Source organism: Aphidius gifuensis, linkage group LG3 (assembly GCF_014905175.1).
Source record: "Aphidius gifuensis isolate YNYX2018 linkage group LG3, ASM1490517v1, whole genome shotgun sequence".
Taxonomy (NCBI): Eukaryota; Metazoa; Arthropoda; class Insecta; order Hymenoptera; family Braconidae; genus Aphidius; species Aphidius gifuensis.
Window position 1 is genome coordinate 17,536,213 of NC_057790.1, and position 15,604 is coordinate 17,551,816.

The following is a 15,604-nucleotide window of genomic DNA, read 5'->3' on the forward strand; positions in this document are numbered from 1 at the left end:
GAATATTCTTTTTTAAATTTTTTAAATTTTGAATGGAAAAATAAATTTCGGGTAACAGGAATATAGAATAGGCAAAGAGGTATTCTGTTTTTTTTTAAATTCAAATTTGTATTGGTTTTTTTTCAAATTTTCAATGGAAAAATAAATTTGGGGTAACAGGAATATAGAATAGGCAAAGAGGTATTCTGTTTTTTTTTAAATTCAAATTTGTATTAAATATCTCTTGAATTTTAAATGGAAAAATAAATTTGGGGTATCAGGGATATAGAATAAGCCAAGAGGTATTCTGTTTTTTTTTTAAATTCAAATCTTTATTGGTTTTTTTTTAAATTTCGAATAGAAAAATAAATTTGGGGTAACAGGAATATAGAATAGGCAAAGAAGTATTCTGTTTTTTTTTTAAATTCAAATTTGCATTGATAATCTTTCGAATTTCGAATGAAAAATTAAATTTGGGGTAACAGGAATATAGAATAAGCCAAGAGGTATTCTGTTTTTTTTAAAATTCAAATTCGTATTGGTTTTTTTTTAAATTTTGAATGGAAAAATAAATTTGGGGTAACAGGAATATAGAAGAGGCAAAGAGGTATTCTGTTTTTTTTAAAATTCAAATTCGTATTGGTTTTTTTCTAAATTTTGAATAGGAAAATAAATTTGGGCTATCAGGAATATAGAATAGGCAAGAAGGTTTTCTGTTTTTTTTTCAAATTTAAATTTATATTGAATATCTTTTGAATTTTGAATGGAAAAATAAATTTCGGGTAACAGGAATATAAAATAGGCAAAGAGGTATTCTGTTTTTTTTTAAATTCAAATTTGCATTGAATATCTTTCGAATTTCGAATGAAAAATTAAATTTGGGGTAACAGGAATATAGAATAGGCCAAGAGGTATTCTGTTTTTTTTTAAATTCAAATTCGTATTGGTTTTTTTTTAAATTTTGAATGGAAAAATAAATTTGGGGTAACAGGAATATAGAATAGGGAAAGAGGTATTCTGTTTTTTTTTAAGTTCAAATCTTTATTGGTTTTTTTTAAAATTTTGAATAGAAAAATAAATTCGGGGTATCAGGAATATAGAATAGGCAAAGAGGTATTCTGTTTTTTTTTAAATTCAAATTTGTATTAAATGACTCTTGAATTTTAAATGGAAAAATAAATTTGCGGTATCAGGGATATAGAATAAGCCAAGAGGTATTCTGTTTTTTTTCAAATTCAAATTTGTATTGGTTTTTTTTTAAATTTTGAATGGAAAAATAAATTTGGGGTAACAGGAATATAGAATAGGCAAGAAGGTATTCTGTTTTTTTTTTAATTCAAATTCGTATTGGTTATTTTTTAAATTTTGAATAGAAAAATAAATTTGGGGTAACAGGAATATAGAATAGGCAAAGAGGTATTCTGTTTTTTTTTAAATTCAAATTTGTATTGTTTTTTTTTTAAATTTTTAATGGAAAAATAAATTTGGGGTAACAGGAATATAGAATAGGCAAAGAGGTATTCTGTTTTTTTTTAAATTTAAATTTGTATTGTTTTTTTTTTAAATTTTGAATAGAAAAATAAAATTGGGGTAACAGGAATATATAATAGGCAAGAAGGTATTCTGTTTTTTTTTAAATTCAAATTCGTATTGGTTTTTTTTTAAATTTCGAATAGGAAAATAAATTTGGGGTATCAGGAATATAGAATAGGCAAGAAGGTATTCTGTTTTTTTTTCAAATTTAAATTTATATTGAATATCTTTTGAATTTTGAATGGAAAAATAAATTTGGGGTAACAGGAATATAGAATAGGCAAAGAGGTATTCTGTTTTTTTTTAAATTCAAATTTGTATTGGTTTTTTTTCAAATTTTGAATGGAAAAATAAATTTGGGGTAACAGGAATATAGAATAGGCAAAGAGGTATTCTTTTTTTTTTTAAATTCAAATTTGTATTGGTTTTTTTTTAATTTTGAATACAAAAATAAATTTGGGGTATCAGGAATATAGAATAGGCAAGAAGGTATTCTGTTTTTTTTCAAATTCAAATTTATATTGAATATCTTTTGAATTTTGAATGGAAAAATAAATTTGGGGTAACAGGAATATAGAATAGGCAAAGAGGTATTCTGTTTTTTTTTAAATTCAAATTTGTATTGGTTTTTTTTTAAATTTTGAATAGAAAAATAAATTTGAAGTATTAGAAATATAGAATAGGCAAAGAGGTAGTCTGTTTTTTTTTAAATTCAAATTTGTATTAAATATCTCTTCAATTTTAAATGGAAAAATAAATTTGGGGTAACAGGAATATAGAATAGGCAAAGAGGTATTCTGTTTTTTTTTAAATTCAAATCTTTATTGGTTTTTTTTTGAAACTTTAAATGGAAAAATTAATTTGGGGTAACAGGAATATAGAATAGGCGAGAAGGTATTCTGTTTTTTTTTTAATTCAAATTTGTATTGGATTTTTTTTAAATTTTGCATAGAAAAATAAATTTGGGGTAACAGGAATATAGAATAGGCAAAGAGGTATTCTGTTTTTTTTTAAATTCAAATTTGTATTGTTTTTTTTTTAAATTTTTAATGGAAAAATAAATTTGGGGTAACAGGAATATAGAATAGGCAAAGAGGTATTCTGTTTTTTTTTAAATTCAAATTTGTATTGTTTTTTTTTTAAATTTTGAATAGAAAAATAAAATTGGGGTAACAGGAATATAGAATAGGCAAGAAGGTATTCTGTTTTTTTTTAAATTCAAATTCGTATTGGTTTTTTTTTAAATTTCGAATAGGAAAATAAATTTGGGGTATCAGGAATATAGAATAGGCAAGAAGGTATTCTGTTTTTCTTCAAATTCAAATTTATATTGAATATCTTTTGAATTTCGAATGGAAAAATAAATTTGGGGTAACAGGAATATAGAATGGGCAAAGAGGTATTCTGTTTTTTTTTAAATTCAAATTTGTATTGGTTTTTTTTCAAATTTTCAATGGAAAAATAAATTTGGGGTAACAGGAATATAGAATAGGCAAAGAGGTATTCTTTTTTTTTTTAAATTCAAATTTGTATTGGTTTTTTTTTAATTTTGAATACAAAAATAAATTTGGGGTATCAGGAATATAGAATAGGCAAGAAGGTATTCTGTTTTTTTTCAAATTCAAATTTGTATTAAATATCTCTTGAATTTTAAATGGAAAAATAAATTTGGGGTATCAGGGATATAGAATAGGCCAAGAGGTATTCTGTTTTTTTTTCATTTCTTAATTTTAATAAATTTTTTTTTAAACTTTGAATGAAAAATTTATGTAGGGTAGCAGGGATATAGAAGAGTTAAAGAGGTATCTTAAAAATTTCAGGAAAATGTTCCCGTTACGAATTTAATTTTTTCTCCGGAACAATTCAACGAATGGTCAGAATCAATTAGGGAAATTTAAAATAAATAGGTAAACATTATTGGCTTATTAATTCTCAAGATTATTTTTCCATCGCAGTTAAATTACAAGAATCATTTTCATAGGAAACAAACTTCAGCATCAGGAATTTCAAAAAAATACATTCGCCACCACTTTTTATTTTTATGTCGATAAGGTCGAATGTCAATATGCTCGATATATTTTTCACGTCGGTGTACAGTTTTCTTCGTTTTTCGTTGATATCTAAAAAATCCGGGAGAGCGTGGATGCATCAGAGTCTAACCGCATGTCTAACTGTGGATTTACACTCTAAAAAAACAATACAAAATAATAGGTAAGCGTTAAATACAGTTAAATAATAAACAATATCAATAATCAAATAAATTGTTAATTTAAACAATTATCATTAATTTTAGATTATATTCCAACATTTTGATAGCTCATACCAAATAACAACTGTTTATTAATCCAAATCAACAAAAAAAAAAAAAAAAAATGGCAGCAAATACACAAGATGATGAATTAAAAAAAGCATTCGCCGAATTACAAGGAAAAGTTGTTGACACATCACAAAAAGTACGTCTTGCTGATATACAAATTGATGGTTACAAACGTACAAAACAACGTGCTGAATTAACAATTAAAGAAATAAGTGGTTTAAATACAAATAACAAAACATATGAATTGGTCGGTAGAATGTTTATGCTGGATGACATAACCAGTATTAAAAATGGCTTGGAAACAAAAATGAAAACTGCTGAAGAAAAAATAACAGCATTGGAAAATAATAAAGCTTATCTTGAACGTAATTTAAAAGAGAGTAAAAATAATATCAGAGAAATGGTTAATCAACGACAAAATAATGTTAAAACAAGCTAATTAAATCATCAATAATTTTTTGATCTGTCAACTGTTACCATAAAAGGACAGACAAACAGTCAGACAAAATTCTTGATCATTTACATTTTCACATTATTTTGTCTTTCAAATAACAACAATAAATCATTATCATAATAATAAATGTAATGTTTTTTTTTTTTAAATTTAATTTAACAATAATTATTCAGTTATAATAAAATTTAAAAAAATCATTTTGTCCTTTTTTTTCATTACATATAATAATATCTTTAATAAATATCTTCAAAAAAACATCCACAGAGCAAAGAGAAAATGTATTTATTCATTTTTGTATATAAAAAATAAATAAATAAATCTTACATAAGTTTTTTTTTTGTTAATAGAAAATAAACAAAGATAAAAAGGTGAAGAATGTGTATGATTGTTAATGCAGTTTTAAAAATATGACAATTTTTAGTCAGTACACAAAACTGGCTGTAAATTATTGATAATACACAAAAAAAAAATAACGAAAAACTAATCAAATTGAGCACATTAATTTTACAAATTTTTACTTATTTAATATATTTTAGTGATTCATCAACTACTCCATTAGATTTTTGTTAATTATATTTGTAAAAATGATAAATAAATTGAAGTTTTAAACTTCTATTATCAAATGCTAATAAAATTCATCAAATAACAGTCAATTTTATTTTATATTTATTTAATTTGTTTTTATTGTATAAAATCATTATTATCAGCTCAATGAAAAATTAAAGAAAGAAAAATTAAAGTAATTGTACTTTTATGCATCGAACATTTAATCTATTTGCTGCAATAGATGAAAAAAAAAAAAATATATAAATCAAATAAATTATACGAACAATGCATTTTGAATTACCTATAATTCTTGCATCAAATTAAATGCATATTTTTTTTTTGTTAAATAAATTTATCTTCTTAATAATAATGGTCAACTAAGCGTTATTGATTTCATCTGATTACAATAAATTGTCGTTATCAAATAAAAAAGATAAGGACCATATTGGATTTTTTTTTTTTTCAAATGTCGACATGCTTTAAATACAAAATGTTTTTTTTTTTTTTGTTTTTTATATGGTACGCCAAATGTACAGATAATAAATACAGAGAAGTGTAATTTTTTTTTTTTTTTATTGTTACGTATTATTACGTGTATCAATTTTTATCATTTTTTTTTTTTTGTTTTAAATCTTAGGTTTTTAAAAGTGAAAAATCAACTAATCTAATGTGATTCTCACGAAAAAAATAATATTACAAATCGCACAAAAGAAAAATCATTCGTTCATCTTATATTCAATTAAAAAATAATCATAAAAAAAGAAAAAAAAAAAACTTTTTAATTTTGTCAAGAGTTTTGTTTATGACACATACACTTATTAATTTTCTGAATATATTTTTCAGAGTCATCATTTTTTTTTTTAATTGAAAATGCTGCACGCAAAAAAAAAAAAATAAAATAAAAACGATAAAAAAAAAAAAAAAAAAAACAATACACAGGTTCATACTAGACTGGAAATTTATCAGAATAATAATTATAATTATAATAATAATATTAATAATATTAATAATAAAATAATATTTTTTTTTTGTTTTTTTTTTAGTCAGGTAGCAGCATTATTTGATGGATGATGATAATAATAATAACAATGACATTTTAATTCATTTTGTTGATTGGATTATTAAGTCATTTCGAACCTGTAAAACCCTGTGGGGGTTGTCCCGGTACCGAGAACTGTGGCCTGAAATTGCTAAAATTAGCTGCACCAGCAAATGATGCTGGTAATTGTCCACCAGAAAAACCAGCTGGAAATTGTTGTGCTAATAATGCAGCTTGACCAGTTGGTGTTGTTGCACCACCAGGTGCTGTTGCAGCAAGACGACTGAGAATTGAACGTTCAGACATTTGTAAACGTTGTGCAACTGGTGGTATACGTGCTAATGTTGCTGGTAAACGACTAACATCAGATTTCATATCTGATAAAAGTTCTTCCAATTGATTCAATACTTTATGTAGTACAGCATTTGCTGGTTTATTACCAGCAAGTGATTCTTTACTAAGATGTTGATGTGATTCAGCAAGACATTCAACTTCAGCAAATCTTGCATTAAGACTCATTGCTGGATGATTTGGATCTTGTGTTAAATTAAGATATGCTGCTCTTCTTAATTGTTCTTCAATAACAAGTGCTTGTTCTAATAATTTAAAACGTCTTGCAAGAAATTTATTTTTAATTTCCAAAAAATTACCTTTACCAACATCCATTTTAAATGGTTCATTTATTATTGCAAATCTAATATCATTTTGTATATCTTGCCAACGTCCATAACCATGTGTTACAATACCAGCAAGTAACCAATAATCATGTCTTCTATGCCATATTTCATATTCACGTCCTGGCACTGCAGCTTTTTCTTCATTTAACCATAATGTATGTAATTCAGTAAAACCACCATCAGCAATATTAAACATAAATTTACGTTTTGGTTTAATATCAACTTCATTATCTTTGCTATCTTTATCTTTTGTATCTTTTGTATCTTTATTTTCAGCATCTTCTTCATCATCTTTGACAATAACAACTTCCTCATCATTTTCAACCTTTGGCTTTGTTTCATTATCAGATTTTTCATCATTTTTTATTAGAGTTATTGTTGTTTCTGCTGGTGTTGTTATTGGTTTTTCAGTTTTAAGATCAACTGGTTCTTTATCTTTATCAGAATTTTCATTTTCTGTTATTTTTTCTTCTTCATTGTCTTTTTGTTTATCATTAACAATTTCAGATATTTCTTTAGTATCTTTTGATTCATCTTTTATTTCTTTAATATCTAATTTTTCTTTTTCTTTTTCTTTATCATCTTCTTTAATTTCTTTATCATCAGTAGACTCAGAACTTATAGATTTTGATTCAGTTTCAGTTGTATTTGTTGTTTCTGATGGTGATGTAACAGTAGTTGGAGATGTAGTAGTACTACTAGTAGTTGTTGTTTCTGCTGTTGCAGTTGTTGTTGTTGTTTCTCCTGCTGTTTCTGTTGCTGCTGTTGTTGTAGTTGTTGTTGTACCATCTGTGGCAACGACAGTTGTTGTTGTTGTTGCTACTGTTGTCGGACTAACGGCATTTGTAACTGTTGTAGTTGCATTACTATTAGCAGCACCAGAAGCAGTTGTTGTTGTAGCAGTAGCTGTTGATGCAGCATCACCAGTAACTGTTGTTATTGTTGTTCCAGCTGCTACAGCTGCTATTGTTGCTGTACCATCATTTTTAACAGGCTCAACTGGTTTACGAATCATTTCAGGCATTGAATAATATCCATTAATATGTTCAAATTCTTGTACTTTTTTACGTATCAATGACATGACACCAATTCTTGTTAATACATGTTGACGACTTAAACCCTCACGTGGTACACCATCAGCAAATGTTTCAGCATTATCAGCACCAGGTTCACAAAGATGACGCATAAATAATGAAACGTAGGCCTTGAAGTTCTTTTCGGATTTTCCCCTGAGGTCTCGCACCAACCTACAGATATAAGCAGTCCAGACTATAATTCTCGCTCTGACTAGAATATCATGTTTTATCTAATTTTTAAGTTAACTTAAAGCTAAATTAATCCTGTCAACTTACCATTGTGAATTAAATGCATCTTGTGGTGGCATTCCATATCTCATTATTGCATTTAAAAATGCTTTTCTTTGTCTGGCATTAAATCCAAGTACCTATAATTAAAATAAACAACAAACATTTTAAAAAATTTCAAATATATAAAATAAAATAAAATAGATAAATGAAAAATAAATTATTACCTCCATATTTCCATTGACTCTTGCTAAAAGTGGTGGTAATGGTCTATCTTTTTCATCACGTCTTTCAAGACGACGTCTACTACGTCTTGATAATAAATCTCCATCACCTTTTTCATCAAAATCGTCATCCTCTTTATCATCATCACTTGGTGCACTAAAATCACTATTATAATCAGACAAATTTTCTTGCCATGGTTGATCATCACGTGCACCTTGATCACCAGTAACACCACCATCACTATAATTAATTTGTTTTCTAACACGTTTACCTTTGCCAAGTGTTCTAGCAATATCTTCTTGTTGTTGTTCATAATGATGTCTTAATAATTTAATCCAATATGCTGGATCAGTATTTTCAGCTTCTTGTTTAATAATTTCAGTATCAGCTTCTTCTTCAATTTCACCTTCTTTAGTAACATATGATGCAACTTTAAATGAACTTAAATATTCATTTGCCCAATTTTCTTTTTGTTCAATTCCTTCTTTACTACGATCTAATAATTCAGCAACAGCTTTTTCATCATAATGAATAGCTTCATCTTCTTTACCTTCTTCTTCTTTAAATAATTCTTCAGTACCAAAACGTAATATATCATCAAGTTCTTGTTTTGAAAAATTTGAACCTTTACCACCCATACCAGGTCTAACAACTAAATGTGTAAGCATCATTTTTCTTTTAGCAACTTGTGTAACACGTTCTTCAACTGAATTACGTGTTACAAAACGATATATCATAACTTTATTTGCTTGTCCAATACGATGAGCACGTGAAAATGCTTGTATATCATTATGTGGATTCCAATCAGAATCATAAATTATCACAGTATCTGCTGTTGCTAAATTAATACCAAGACCACCAGCACGTGTTGATAATAAAAATACAAATTGTTGTGCACCAGGTGCATTAAATCTATCAATAGCTTCTTGGCGTTGTGTACCAGTTATATTACCATCAATTCTTTCATATTTATAACCTTCACCCTCAAGATAATCTTCAAGTATATCTAACATTTTTGTCATTTGTGAAAATATTAATACACGATGACCATCTAAACGTAATTTTGTTAACATTGTACTTAATAATACAAGTTTACCAGCAGCTTTAATTAATGCTGTTGTTTCATAATTACCATTTGGTCCAGTTGGTGCTTCTTGTGAAGCTGCAGGAAATAAATATGGATGATTACAACATTTTTTTAAATCCATCATAATATTTAATAATGATACTTGTTGTCCACCACCCTTGGGATTTAATGCTTCGAAATTTCTTGTTAAAATATATTTATAATATTTTTTTTGCATTGGTGATAATTCAACACGTACAATAAATTCTGATTTACTTGGCATATTTTTTAATACATCAGCTTTTAAACGACGTAACATATGTGGTCCTAACATTTCATGTAATTTTTTAACTTGTTCTTCTTTAGATATATCAGCAAATTCATTTTGAAATGTTGATAAATCATTAAATTTATCACGACAAAGAAAATTTAATAAATGAAATAATTCTTCAAGATTATTTTGTAATGGTGTACCAGTTAATAATAATTTATATGCAATATTATATGATGCCAATAATCTAAAAAATTTTGATTGATTTGATTTTAATCTATGTGCTTCATCAACAACTAATACAGCCCAATCAATGGAGCCTAAACATGCTGAATCAATTGATACAAGTTCATAACTTGTTAATAATACATTAAATTTAATTTGTGATGAACGTATTTTTGATGCACGTCCACCACGTACAGCACCTTCTTCAAATGACATTTCATTTTCACGTATAACAATACGTGAATCTTTATCACCAACATATGTTACACAATAAAAATCAGGTGCCCATGTTTCAAATTCACGTTCCCAATTAATAATTGTTGATAATGGTACTGATACTAAAAATGGTCCTTTACAATGTCCCTCTTTATATAATGAATATAAAAATGTTATTGTTTGAATTGTTTTACCAAGACCCATTTCATCAGCAAGAATTGTATCAATCCCTTGACCCCATGAATAACGTAACCAATTAAGACCCTCTAATTGATATGGATGAAGTTGCATACCAGTTATTTCTAAATAATCTGGTTGTCTTTCATATTTTTTTTTTAAATCAGTTGTTGGTTTATCTGGTGGTGGTGTATATCTTTTTGGTACTCTTTCTTCATCATCAATAAGTTCACGTGTTTTAGATTTTTTACCTTTACCTTTTTTACCTTTTCTTGATGTTGTACCTTCAAGTGAATTTGCTGCACGTAAATCAGAATAATAATCAATAGCTTGTTTTAAACCAGGTATATCTTCATGTTCATCTTCCCATGTTGCTAAATCATATCCTAATTCACGCCATTTAACTAAATATGTTGCTCTACCATCACGTTGAAGACGATGATTAATAACACGATGTACAACTAACCATTCTGGACGTACACCATAACGATAAAATCTTTCTTCAAGATTATATTCATCACGATTATGACCACCATCATGATCTCTTAAACGTTTAACACGACTATCACTTTCATCAAGTGGTTCTTCAAGTTTTGGTGGTTCATCCATATCATATTTTCTTGAATAATTTCTAAACATAAGTGGATGAAATACATCAAGTTGTAATTCAGTTATCCAATCACAATGCCAATATGACATATCAGCCCATTTAACAAAAAATTCACGTATTTTACGTGTTTTTGGTGGTGTTTTACTTGTTGATGGTTCATCAGATGATTCATCTGTTATTTCTTTCCATCTCCATGTTAATATTTTTGATACTTTAGCCATTATTGGTGGACATGAACATCTTGGACATTTCCATGAACCTTCTGGTATTTCTGTTAATGGAGGATTTAAACAATGAGTGTGATATGCACTTGTACAACTATCACAACATAGTAATTCACCACCGTCCTTACACACTCGACAAAATTCCATGTGTTCATCATCATCATCAGCAGCACCTTTAAATATAAATTAAATATTAATCATCATAACAGTATTAATTATTAATTATTATTAATTATTGTTATATCATACACACATTTTCATTCAAAAATATAAAATAAAAATGGTTTAATAATAACAATATAAATATAAATGTAAATAATAATGGATCCTTTTCTTCCACACATAGAATGACACATAATCAATCTAGAGGAGTGGATTTTGGGAAAGGATTTTTTATCTAAGGTACCTGTTATACCTTCGCCTTCGCAGTGTGGACAGCTCCATTTTCCTTCAGGTGTTTCTTCTAATTCTGGCTCAAGACAAACTAAATGATATGCTCTTGGGCATGTATCACAAAGTATTATTTCACCACCTTGTTGACAAACTTCACAATAATCTTGATGATCAGTCTGTTTATTGAGAAACAAAAATTAATTAAATATAAAATTATTATTTATATATTATATTAATGTAGATATACTAAATTTATAAATAAATATACTTTCCTCGCCATCTGGAAATTTAGATGCTGTTTTTTTTGTTTTTTTCTTTTTAGTTTTATTACCAATCTTTGTTTTGGCCTTTCTACGTATTGGTGGTTCAGCTGGTACTTCTGGTGCATTATCTTCAACTTTAGTTGCATCTTCAACTGGATCCTCAGCATCAGCTAACATTTGTTCAAATTCCATATCAGAATCACGATCAGTACCAGCAGTACTACCTTCAGCTTCTTCATCAGAACTTCCACGTTTTCTTTTGCCTAATTTAATTTTAAGTGTTGGTACTTTTGATGCTTTTTTTCCTTTTTTAGCACGTGAACCACGTGATTTACGTTTACGATCACTATCTTCATCATCATCATCATCTTCATCAGCTTCTTGTACTGGTGCACCACGATTTGATCTAACACCTCTACTTTCTTCATCAACATTTGCTGTTGATACATCAGCATCACCTTGTGTATGTGGATTTAATTCAGAAAAATCACGCCATTTAGCAGCAACTAACATCATTAATTTAGACATTGGTACTTTTGGATTTTCTTTAGCCAATAAAGGTCTAACATGTTGTTGAAATAATTTATATGTTGTTAAATTTTGAAAATCAGCATCACTATAATCAATTTGTACATCAGTTAAATCAAATGTACTACAAACTTCTTCAATTGTTGGCATTCCAGTTGCTGGTTCTTGACTTTGTGTTGTTGATGTATTATGACTTGATGATTTACGTGATGATGATTTTCTACTTTTACGATTACTACCATAATCACTATCTTCACCAGCACCATCAGCAACTTCACCAGTACCACCAACACCTCCTCCACCATAATCACTTTCATCACCAGAATCAGATTTTTTCTTTTTCTTCTTTTTTTTTCCTTTTTTATCCTCACTTCTAGCTTTCCTTTTTTTGCCTTTTTTCTTTTTTCGTTCTTCTGGCTCATAATCATCATCTTCCTTCTCGAAAAAAAATAAAATAAAATTTATACATAAATTCATAAACATTATTAATTGCTAATAAATTTTAAATATTTTATACTTACAAGTCTTTGTGGATCTTCAGCATCAGATGAACCATCTAATGGTGGATTTACATTTGCTACTGTTGCAGCTGTTTCATCAACATCCTCTTCTCCTGTAAATTATTAAAAAAATTTATATTTAATAATAAATCTCAATTTAATGATGCATTAATTAAACATTATGTATTTTGTAATTCAAAACATATTTTCATAACAAGTTATTTCTAGAAAAATCATAGTTTTTTTTTTTTTAATTTTTTTTCTCTCTTCTTCTTCTTATTTCATAATAAAAATAATAATAATTTCTGCAAAATATCGTTTTTGAACTAATCCGCGTTTCATGGGTGCTTTGTGCAAGTGTACGGCCGCCATTTTCCTGAAGGGCGAATACAACCATACATTCTCCTTGTCAGCTAATTTTTTTTTTACTTCGTAAATAGGTATTTTTTTTTTTTTTTTTTTCGTAAGCGTCAAATTAGGTTACTCAAAATTAACAAACAAACTTTAACTCATTTTTTTACATTGAATTCAACAAGATTTTACAGAGTAAAAAAAATTAGATGAATACAATGAACAACATGATAATATTTTGATATAAATAATTAAAATTTTTCATCTTTTTTTTTTTCCCTAATATTTTTCTAAAATTATCTATAAAAACGTTCTTAATAATTATTACGTTTTATGTATCTCCATTAATACATTATACCAAATACATAAATATTTAAAAAAAAAAATCCATCAACAACAAAAAAGATCAGTAAAGAGCCAGCATTCATGAAATGAAAAAAAAAAAAATTTTCATGTAAAAAGAAAGGGAATGATTGCTGACCTTGCAATACCACTAAAATGCATGAAAATTCTGGTATATAAAAATTGCAAAAAAGAGCATATAATAAAACATGTACCGAGTTTAAATAAATAAATTTAAAAAAAAAAAAAAATATCTATCTATGTCAAATAAATAATAAATAAACAAATATTTGACTTAAAAATTTAAAACTTTACATGCTTAAAATTGTAAATAAAAAATATAATATTGAAGCTATCATTTGGTTATAATTTGACAACGTACAAAAAAAGATGATAATAATAATAATAATAATAAAATAATAATAATAACAATAAAAGGATTAAAGAAAAATATATAAAAAAAAAATAAAAAAAAATTGAATAAATTATATTGAGGAAAAATGTACTAATTTAATTGATGCTATTGATATTAAATAAATATACCAACAAGTAAAGATAACAAAATAATGATAAAAAATTAATTTTCCAACTGTTGAAATATATAATGAAAAATCCCAGGGCCAATTGACATGGCAGCCATCGTACGAAAAGCGCGCGTCCTCCCCTGCGTGTCCCGCAACAGTCTTACCGGACTCCAAGACACATCTCGACACTTTTTTTTTTGTTCTTGTCATAACTATTTTTTTTTCCGGCAACAAATTTATCACGTTAATGTATATAAAATATATATTACTTACCACCATAATTTTCATCAACTTCATCGTCAGATGCCATTGTCAATTATTTTTATTAAATTAATGTAAAATTCACAATATATGAACCATAAAAAAAAACTTTTTTTTCTTTTTTTTTCTTCTTTCAACAACGAACGTGGATAAAAACCGCGGGTAAATGCGACATTAACGGCGTTACTTGCACACTGAATATATTGGGTATGTATTGAAAATGGAGTATTTTTTTATTTCACGCTCACGATCACGCTCACTCACGCTTCCCCAATATATGTAGAGTTCACGGCTTTACTATTAAAAAAAACGACAGTAGCGACGTTAATTTTTCGTCGTTTTGCGGCAGTTTGTGGCGTTTACCTTTGGCTTTTTTTTTTTTTTTTTTAGTTACATATGTACTATGTGTCTATGTACTATTTTGTAAATGATGTATATATTTTTTATAAGTTCGGATAAATTCGGGTGAATCCGGTTACAGTGAATGCCCCAACGCCACGCCGCCGAATGACCCTTGACCCAACACACTGTGCTCCTTTTCAAATCCCCTCCTCTCACTTTTTTTTGTTTTTTTTTTTTTTTTTTTTCTTCTTTGACACAACTTTCGTTTAGCTATTGTTGTTATTATTTTTTTGCTTGCTTAGATGTACATATATCACTTGATTTGATAGGAAAGCACAATTAGATTTTATTGGCTTTATCTTTTTGGTAAACGTTGACCTCCAACTGCCTCCAACTGTCTCAATCACTGATCACGATATTACAGATTACAACCATGTATATTTATGCCACGATGGTTCCACTTCTCCCTCCCCATGACAAGTGCCAACAAGGGATCAAGCTACCTACTTTATAATCTCTTTTTCCTCTTGTATCACCCTTCATACCCCCCTTTGCAATCTTCCACGCCCGGCAAATATTTTATCTGAAAATTTTTTTAAAAATTAGTTAAATTTTTCATCATCATAATTATTAAATATTAACATACATACAATCAATGATTTTTTGTTTTACAATTATTTGTTTTCTTTTATGTATATAATAAGAGACTTTTATTTTTTTTTGGCAGCTATGTACATTTTAATTTTGTATTTTCAAAAAAAAATTAAAATTTACAAATTGTTTTAACTGTCAATTTTTGTTTTTTTTTTTTCTATTATTAAAATTTAAATAATATTACTATTTATTACAATTGTTACTTAATATAAATATAATAATTCCATCATCATAATTAATATAAAATAATCTTTAAATATCTATAGGAATAAAAGGGATTCACATTTTTTTCTGTCTTTATAATATGGCATTAAAAATTAAACATTTAAATAATAAAACGTTTAATATTTTTTTCATCATGATTTATGAATTAAAGTGTCATCCTGATGACAATTTTTTAATACAATATTGTACGATAAATATATTTATAGTTTCGTTGATTGAATTATTGATTTCTGGTTAATTTCTGTTGTTTTTTTTTGCAAGTAGCTACAAGTGTTACAAAAAATATATAGATCTATTCATGTAATAATAATTATTTAAAAAAAAAAAAGGTGTAAATAAGAGATATTGTAAATTAAAA

General features: G+C 27.0%; 2 protein-coding genes across 6 annotated transcripts; one reads left to right on the forward strand and one right to left on the reverse strand.

Moving 5' to 3' along the window:
- Window positions 1–3,624: 3,624 nt before the first annotated feature.
- On the forward strand, window positions 3,625–5,701 carry LOC122852312 (prefoldin subunit 1). The gene is made up of 2 exons (XM_044152039.1): window positions 3,625–3,723; window positions 3,806–5,701. The coding sequence occupies exon 2, from the start codon at window positions 3,885–3,887 to the stop codon at window positions 4,266–4,268; it is 384 nt and encodes a 127-aa protein (XP_044007974.1). The 5' UTR covers window positions 3,625–3,723; window positions 3,806–3,884; the 3' UTR covers window positions 4,269–5,701.
- LOC122852306 (chromodomain-helicase-DNA-binding protein Mi-2 homolog) lies at window positions 5,308–14,864 on the reverse strand. Of its 5 annotated transcripts, none has more exons than XM_044152033.1 (7): window positions 14,038–14,864; window positions 12,569–12,660; window positions 11,529–12,485; window positions 11,279–11,432; window positions 8,077–11,036; window positions 7,898–7,989; window positions 5,308–7,792 (listed from the first exon to the last, which is right to left on the reverse strand). In XM_044152033.1, the coding sequence occupies exons 1-7, from the start codon at window positions 14,072–14,074 to the stop codon at window positions 5,956–5,958; spliced, it is 6,129 nt and encodes a 2,042-aa protein (XP_044007968.1). In that variant the 5' UTR covers window positions 14,075–14,864; the 3' UTR covers window positions 5,308–5,955. The 5 variants fall into 5 exon arrangements, with proteins under 5 accessions (XP_044007968.1, XP_044007965.1, XP_044007966.1 ...); XM_044152030.1 differs by having other exon boundaries at window positions 11,270–11,432; XM_044152031.1 differs by having other exon boundaries at window positions 5,745–7,795; window positions 11,270–11,432; window positions 11,529–12,482.
- Window positions 14,865–15,604: the final 740 nt, after the last annotated feature.

What these genes read in the sequence shown, in the direction of transcription:
- LOC122852312 (XM_044152039.1), top strand. Translation starts at nt 3,885, where the DNA reads ATGGCAGCAAATACACAAGATGATGAATTAAAAAAAGCATTCGCCGAA.
- LOC122852306 (XM_044152029.1), bottom strand. Translation starts at nt 14,074, where the DNA reads ATGGCATCTGACGATGAAGTTGATGAAAATTATGGTG. An exon ending in AGTTGATGAAAATTATGGTG is followed by an intron (nt 12,661 to 14,037) that starts GTAAGTAATATA and finishes AATAATTTACAG; the next exon opens with GAGAAGAGGATGTTGATGAA. An exon ending in CGAAGGCGAAGGTATAACAG is followed by an intron (nt 11,037 to 11,269) that starts GTACCTTAGATA and finishes TTATATTTAAAG; the next exon opens with GTGCTGCTGATGATGATGAT.